Raw genomic sequence first — 8840 nt, forward strand, 5'->3', positions numbered from 1 at the left:
ATCGAGATCATTTAATATTATTTTATGCCAACTAAGAAACCAAGCAAGTCAATTAAATTCAGATTTATATAGATATCGTCTTATTGATAATGCATCTTGTATCTGTGGCAGCTCTGTTGATGATATTTCTCAAGTAGATATCCAACTAAATCATTCATCTACATCTGATAAATAATATTAACTTGCTAACAAGGGAAGTAATGACCTCAGTCATGAGCTAAATTCTGCAATGTGTGCATACATTTAGAAATACATTGAATCAACAGGAAGACTTAAAATCTATTATTAATTTTAATCTTGAAGTAATTTAATATTTTGATAATTAAACTGCACTTTAACTGCATTAACACTATATTTACTTCTACTTTACCTTTGACTGTATCATATATTTTGATGTGTCTTGGCTCTAAGACAGATAAAAACGTGAATGTGAAAAACTGATTAATCCCTTTTGTTTATGAATTGAATGTAAAATGAATATACATGCATATATATATATATATAATTGTTTACTCCCTCAATGTTGCTCATACTCCGTATATTTGTGACTGTGTAGGCACTTATTGGTGAAACACTATGGACATTTTAGTGCTGCCCAGTTACAATGAATGTCTGGAGTGAGAGTGACATTGAGAGATTAAGATTAAGTTTTAAGTTATAAGCTATAATCATATTCAAAATCCAGTAAGCTAAACTCAGAATCTTTTGATTAAGCAAATACTAATCAAATAATACAGCCATTAATTGAAGTTTAATATAACAGGAAGATATGCATGTTATTCATAGCTATAGGTAATATCTTTTAATTAAATATGTAAATAACTATTTATTAGTATTTTCAGTAATACGTATAATTTGTGTTAATCCTCAAAATGATTTAATATTATTTATAGATCTAGTCCAGTGCAATATGCTTTAAAAGATGTAATATGTTTCTGAATTGTATATATACACTTTGTAAAACATGCATGCAATCATGTGGAGAGGTATATATAGGCTATGCCTGCTGCCCGATCCAGAATTAAATCTTTTGATTTGATAAAAATACACACTTAGATATCGAACAAATTACTTTTGTTTCCTCTGTATCAAACATGGTACATGTATTTATCGGTAACCAATAATGTCAAGTGTCTATTTATAGCATCAAAGTATTTGTTCCTCGTTTGGGAGGGTGACTTTATTTTTCCCGATATATACGTCGTTCCGGATCAGATGCACGCTGTATGTTTTATAAGTAATTTGTTCTTTCTTGATACGTCTGAAAAGCAATACATTGTTATTCGTAAAGTACATGTTATTATCAAAACAAAAATTTCTGGAAGAACCTATTTTCAACAAAACGCGTATATAAACTAACAATATTTTTACAAACGAGTAAGTTTTTGGACCAAATTTTACGAATTCTTGGTAAAACTAGTGAAACTTTATCTGCGTTTGTAATTCAAAATCTTATGTTTCAAAACAAAATGTCACCATATCACCCAACTTATTCAATGGGGTCACACAGGCTTCATGCCTCGTCTACTTTCTGTTGTGTGAGTTAAGTGATGAGCCTATGTCTTCAATCGGACTAATATACCCATTGACACATCGAGATGTCACTTTTAGGATTCATTTAATCCTCCATTAATACGTTGTAAACGAACGATTGAGGATAAATCGACTCGTGGTCAGCTGTCAGTGTCAAATAAGGATCTCGTTGAAAACTGAGTGATAGATTATGGATATCTTTGGAAAGTAAATCAATGTCACCACATTCATATAAGTCATTATAACCCATTATTGATGATGTCCTCAGTTAATGATTTCCTGACAAAAAAATGTTCGAGATATCAAAACAATAACGAAGGTCACAAGTCAAGGCCATTTTAGTCATTGTCAGTCAGATAAGAAGATATTTTAAATCTAAGTTTGTTCTACACGAGTACATTTTAACGGACAATGAATGGTTGAATGTTTTGTTTGTTTGTTTGTTTGGTTTTTTTTTAATAATTTCGTTTTCAATGTTTTTGACGTTAGTGGAACTAGTTGTGTACCTACTCTCGTGCCTGGGTCGCCGTGGGGTGGACTCGACTAGAGGTCGCCATGGGCTCCGCTGGACTTCTGTGGATGGTAGCGTGTGTTGGGACTACTTGAGGCCGCTTTCGATTGAACATACGCTTTATGGACTCTCTAAACTTGCTGCTCAGAATTCCATACACGATGGCGTTGGAGAGTGTTGATGACTTTGCCATGAGTGTGGGGAACACGTGAAGCCATGGCTGGACATCACCTATAAACATCACCCATAGACTGAGGAGGGTGTAGGGTGTCCAGGCCAGTATATAGGAGGACAACATGGTAATACACATCTGGAAAGTAAATATAGTATATAATTATAACACAATATAACATAGTAATACAGATCCGGAAAGATAATGTAGTATATAATTATAACACAATATAATATGGTAATACAGATCTGGAAAATTAATGTAGTATATAATTATAACACAATATAACATGGTAATACAGATCTGGAAAATTAATGTAGTATATAATTATAACACAATATAATATGGTAATACAGATCTGGAAAATTAATGTAGTATATAATTATAACACAATATAACATGGTAATACAGATCTGGAAAATTAATGTAGTATATAATTATAACACAATATAATATGGTAATACAGATCTGGAAAATTAATGTAGTATATAATTATAACACAATATAACATAGTCATAGTAATACAGATCTGGAAAATTAATGTAGTATATAATTATAACACAATATAATATGGTAATACAGATCCGGAGAGTTGATATAGTATATAATTATAACACAATATAACTTGGTAATACAGATCCGGAAAGATAATATAGTATATAATTATAACACAATATAATATGCATATGGTAATACAGATCCGGAAAGTTGATATAGTATATAAATATAACACAATATAATATGCATATGGTAATACAGATCCGGAAAGATAATATAGTATATAATTATAACACGATATAACCGGAAAGATAACATGGTAATACAGATCCGGAAAGATAATATATTATTTAAGCATTGATGTTCCTATTTTTAAAACTATCGCAGTATGAAAGAAATTTTGTTTGCAAACTGTGTGAATCCGCGGATTCTCACAAAAGTTTGCAAATAAAATTTATAATAACAAAATAACAATAATCATAATTGTCTTTTGTTTAGTGATATATCTTGCTGGACGAGGCCCCTGGGTGATTTCGGTTTAATCAACGCACCTAGGCTGGACTTATCTTAGTTACATTGGCTTGATGCTTATTTGGCGGGAATTATATGTCACTTTGCCTTAGACATGTCCAAATGTAGTGCGTAGGAAAGCATGGAATATATGTTCATAATTAAAATGATTTGTTGCTAATACATTCTTTAAGCACTTAAGATTTTAAAATATTAATGAGTGCCTTTTTGCTGATGATGATGTCACTACACCTCGTTTGCATATGTTGGCAAATAACGTTATTCTGGCGTTACAGAAGACAACAAGACAAAAGACTTTTGTGGCTTTTGAAAAAGAACTCGTATGAAATAAATTCAATATCCAATGGCATGAAGTGTGGATTTTTAGATAAACAAATTAAGTCGGATACGCAAAGTGTGTTTGTCTTCTTCTTGGTAATTGTGAGTACGATTATTTTGTCTGAAGTTGTATCATTTGTAGGAAATATTGATTTGTAGCCAATAGTTACCATAGTGACTTTGCGAGAAGTAGTAACTTTGTGATAGGACACCACTGTCTCCAGATTAAACGTCTCTTCCGGTTCCTGTCGATTGACGTCGGTCGATCTGAGAGCCACCCCAAAGTCTGAATTACTGGCCCACGTGTACCGCTTTATAACGTGAAAATACGAGTAACAACAAATGATGACATGGCTAATGTAGCACGTGAAGGTTATGGTGACGTTGTACGTCTTGTCCAGAATAGAACGGCCCGCCCAGTTTATCGTACAGGACGTCCCGTACGCCTCGAACGTATAGGAGCTCCAGCCCAGCAAAGGAGGCCCTGTCCACAGTATGGAATATATCCAGATCACTAACAGGAAGTATTTGGCATTTTTCTTCACAAGAAGGTAATCTTAAACAAAACAATCATATAATAATAGTTAGCATGGCATTTATGCACAAAACTGTGAAACATATTAAGTAATATCAAAAGCTTTTCAAACAATGAAAGCAAACGTTTTATGGAAAGGTTACAAATAAACAAATTAATTTTGTTAAAATATTTTACATGTAAACAATGTAGACAATTTATGTACAAAAGCTTTTTCTTTTTCATTGACATTGTATTGTATTATATTGTAAATGAGTATGACATATAAATTTGACAGCAAAAATTGAAAATAATAACAATAAAAAACTTTTTTTTTGTTTTTTAATAATGCATCGAGAAATAAAACGATCAGATGTGATTAGCAATCAGATCAGAATATCAGTTTTGAAGTTTTAATTCCATTTTACTGAAAATCATATTTCCTCACTGTATTCTTGCTTAACGGCAACGATATAGCGACAAATGGCGATGACTGCGAGCGTGTTCATGTTGGCCATAGCGAGGGTGAAAACCCAAAATCCGTAAAAGGTACAAGTTTCTTCAGAGAAGATCCACCTTGAACAAAAATTGAACAATATTCTATATAGATAACACATGTTCATACTGCTTGAAGACTGTTGTACAATACCCTTAGAACATTTTGCCGATGCCTAATATCTATGGTGATATTTTTACAGCTTTACTAATGAGGTACATTTGTATGCAAACAAACATCAGAACTCGTAGCAACTAGCCTGCACCCTGTAACGTCTCTCAAGCTTTGACCACAAGAAAGGCCTTATTTACCAGAGACCGCACACCACATTTTAACGACAATCCAAATTGGTAGTTGAGTTATCAACTACAGCATCATTGAGCAATAGAGAAGAAGACGAAGAAGATGATGATAATGATGAGGATTGTTCTTACCTCCCTTGGATGCTAGAAGACGCTGACAATGGGTAGGCTACGACCGATATAAGGAAATCCGTTATAGCCATATTGAGGAGTAGGATGTTGTGCATCACATTGTGTTTTACCTCGCCTTTTAGGAGGACGAATATTACAAATCCGTTACAGCATACAGACGATATACCTGTAATTAGGGGGACGACTATTACAAATCCGTTACAGCATACAGACGATATACCTGTAATTAGGGGGGCGAATATTACAAATCCGTTACAGCATACAGACGAAATACCTGTAATTAGGGGGACGGATATTTCAAATCCGTTACAGCATACAGACGATATACCTGTAATTAGTACAATGAGTTTTACAGCATTCAGACAATATTCTTCCTTTTATTTCACTCCGTCAGTGGTTTCGGAAGGACCTGAAGAGAAGGAACTCTGACAGATCAAATAGAAGCCAGAATTAGAAGTTTATAAACCAAATTATTAGGTGAATCTCAGTTTTACACGATAAGATAGTTGAACTATTGTCTTGAGAACATACACATGTGTTGGATGTAGATCGCTATGGTACTGTACTGGGGTGTGTCAGTAATACCGGTGTAATATAACCCCATTGTTTTATATCATTATCTACGAGACAAAGGATAGGACGAAAACCAAAATAGGTCAATTGTAGTTCACACATATAACACTAATAGATTAAGATAAGAAAATCAATATATCTCATGTATTGAAAAACTAACGAAACTGGATAAAGCATGATAACATACGTAACTGTCAATGTGATATTTAAAAAACGAAACCTTACCATAGTAAGTGTAATGATTCGACTGTAAACTTATTTAGCTGTGATAACATCTCAGTTGATATCCTTTTCTGTAATCTGTTCTTAGCAGTAGTGTTAGTTTTGTTTGTGTATGCTACCATTGACACCCTTCGTGACGATCTTAGTTCAGGTGTAATTTCATTTAATTCGAATTTTGCAGAGAAATCTTGCTTTAAATCTAGTCACATTTCAGTAATGCAATTGAAGCATGATATTGGTTTAGTTGTTATCCTATTTTAAGTAAAATCCAAAATAGAAATTTTATTATTTTTTGTTTTCAGTGAATACTCTTTTTTGCTTAAAACAAAATTCTAAATATCAATTGAAAACAAGGACGTATATCACACGCCTCGCAGTGCTTTGTGGTAATTACATGTAGTTTTAGAATGACTAAAACAATCAGTTTGGAGGATTCCATAATGCGTTGATACTTTTTTTCTTTCTTTTCAAAATGCAGAAAATTCCCTCTGAGTGAAAATTAAACCCTATCACCAATCAAACCCATAAACTTCATTTAGATTAGAAACGTCAAAGAAGATTTCTCATGTGTAATTCGTCATTTGTGAACATTGTTGTGGAACCTTTGGGGTAATTTTATTGATTTGGATACAGATTATAACATGAAACAAGATTGATATAATTACCTTTAGAAAGATCACCACCTATTAGACCATAATTTTTAAGGGTATATGTGCCGTAACTTGGCGAAAATTTAGACATGTTATTTTTTCTTCAATAATTTATTGAAAACCACAATGTTTGATGAATTAAGTTGTGAAGATCATTCATATATTTTCAAATGGCGTATAAACGTATGTTATAACACAGAAATAATGTACTGTAAACTGTTGTTTTTTATGCCTTATGTATGTTTAAGTGGAGTCATACAGTGGAATCACTTTACAATTACTAATAACACTAAAAACACCAAAAAAATGCATATGTTAAATGAAATTGTGGACAACAATATGGCTTCGTGGTCTGACCGTTGGTACTCATATTATTTTACTTTAGATGCAAACATAGTGATATTTAGCAGTACTGCCAATAATCATTTTCTGCCCTTATTTGTAATTGTAAAATTAAAACCTATACATTGAAAGTACTTTAATTCTTAAAATGGAGCTAATTTTTGATGGTGAATAACATATCAAAACCATTTCTATCCGTGAGAATGAAAAATACAACACATATAACTTTAAGGATTTTAACCTGATTTAAACTGCCATCACCTTGAAGAAGTGATATTATGTTATCAGTTTCGTTATTATTCCTCTGACTCATTCTCAGTACCTCTCCATGATAAAATGTTAATTACCACAACTCTAATCTGTCCATATTTTCTAATTACGCCAATAATAACACATGTACAGTATATTTAAATGCTAATCATCTGTCCATATTTTCTTATTACGCCAATATTAACACATGTACAGTATATCTAAATGTTAATTATCTGTCCATATTTTCTAATAACGCCAATAATAACACATGTACAGTATATTTAAATGTTTATCATCTGTCCATATTTTCTAATTACGCCAATATTAACACATGTGCAGTATATTTAAATGCTAATCATCTGTCCATATTTTCTAATAACGCCAATATTAACACATGTGCAGTATATTTAAATGTTAATCATCTGTCCATATTTTCTAATAACGCCAATATTAACACATGTACAGTATATTTAAATGCTAATCATCTGTCCATATTTTCTAATAACGCCCATTAATAACACATGTACAGTATATTTAAATGTTAATCATCTGTCCATATTTTCTAATAACGCCAATAATTAACACATGCACAGTATATATCTAAATGTTAATCATCTGTCCATATTTTCTAATAACGCCAATATTAACACATGTGCAGTATATTTAAATGCTAATCATCTGTCCATATTTTCTAATAACGCCAATAATAACACATGTACAGTATATTTAAATGTTAATCATCTGTCCATATTTTCTAATTACGCCAATATTAACACATGTGCAGTATATTTAAATGTTAATCATCTGTCCATATTTTCTAAAAACGCCAATATTAACACGTGTACAGTATATTTTCTACTTACCCAGGAATATGAGGTATATACCAATACCTAAGTATTCCGTATCAGACAACGGGTTTATGACATCCTCACTGCTGGTATTAGTGGCCATCTCCTGAAAAATCACAAAGATATATCATTTCACTGTCATCTAGGATCAGGCCTCAAAACACGCACCTAGCACTTCACACACGCTACACACATGCTGTACACACACGCTACACACTGTATACATAGGAGGCCGTCCTTACATCACCCTGACTGTCAATAGACGTTAAAATAATCAATCTACAAACAACAAGGTTTGAAAAATACATATTACACTAGAAAATACATAATATATCTAATATCTTTGATAAAACATTAGGCAATATTACGCCAAGGTATAAAGGTGAATATGTGGGTACATTTTCTGCATATTTTATCAGAAACACATCAGCAAATGACAAACAAGAAGGGAATAAAAATAAATTTTAACAGCCAATCAGGTAATCGATGTTATCTACATCCAATTCTCTTTATACAGTAGTATGCATAGCCATTGGAGGAAATGTGGAATTCCAAGGAAATAAAAACCATGTCACTGCCAATTCTCTTTATACAGTATGCATAGTCATTGGAGGAAATGTGGAATTCCAAGGAAATAAAAGCCATATCGCTGCCAATTCTCTTTATACAGTATGCATAGTCATTGGAGGAAATGTCATATCGCTGCCAATTCTCTTTATACAGTATGCATAGTCATTGGAGGAAATGTGGAATTCCAAGGAAATAAAAACCATATCGCTGCCAATTCTCTTTATACAGTATGCATAGTCATTGGAGGAAATGTGGAATTCCAAGGAAATAAAACAGATAGGAAATAAAAACCATAGGAAATAAAAACCATGTCACTGTCAATAACTGACCTCAGACAGTTTCCCATCTAACCCTTCGACATCCCCCTTCCCTCCAT

The 8840-nt window shown here is 32.5% G+C and overlaps 1 protein-coding gene across 2 annotated transcripts; it reads right to left on the bottom strand.

Moving 5' to 3' along the window:
• Window positions 1-744: 744 nt before the first annotated feature.
• LOC138307447 (visual pigment-like receptor peropsin) lies at window positions 745-7997 on the bottom strand. Of its 2 annotated transcripts, none has more exons than XM_069248210.1 (6): window positions 7910-7997; window positions 5008-5173; window positions 4526-4653; window positions 3734-4119; window positions 2044-2354; window positions 745-1261 (listed from the first exon to the last, which is right to left on the bottom strand). In XM_069248210.1, the coding sequence occupies exons 1-6, from the start codon at window positions 7995-7997 to the stop codon at window positions 1147-1149; spliced, it is 1194 nt and encodes a 397-aa protein (XP_069104311.1). In that variant the 3' UTR covers window positions 745-1146. The 2 variants fall into 2 exon arrangements, with proteins under 2 accessions (XP_069104311.1, XP_069104317.1); XM_069248216.1 differs by having other exon boundaries at window positions 1144-1261; window positions 2040-2354.
• Window positions 7998-8840: the final 843 nt, after the last annotated feature.

This window comes from Argopecten irradians, chromosome 1, assembly GCF_041381155.1.
Source record: "Argopecten irradians isolate NY chromosome 1, Ai_NY, whole genome shotgun sequence".
Classification (NCBI taxonomy): Eukaryota; Metazoa; Mollusca; class Bivalvia; order Pectinida; family Pectinidae; genus Argopecten; species Argopecten irradians.

What these genes read in the sequence shown, in the direction of transcription:
- LOC138307447 (XM_069248210.1), bottom strand. Translation starts at nt 7,997, where the DNA reads ATGGCCACTAATACCAGCAGTGAGGATGTCATAAACCCGTTGTCTGAT. An exon ending in TCTTCTAGCATCCAAGGGAG is followed by an intron (nt 4,654 to 5,007) that starts GTAAGAACAATC and finishes TTTTTGTTCAAG; the next exon opens with GTGGATCTTCTCTGAAGAAA. An exon ending in TGCCGTTAAGCAAGAATACA is followed by an intron (nt 4,120 to 4,525) that starts GTGAGGAAATAT and finishes GTTTTGTTTAAG; the next exon opens with ATTACCTTCTTGTGAAGAAA.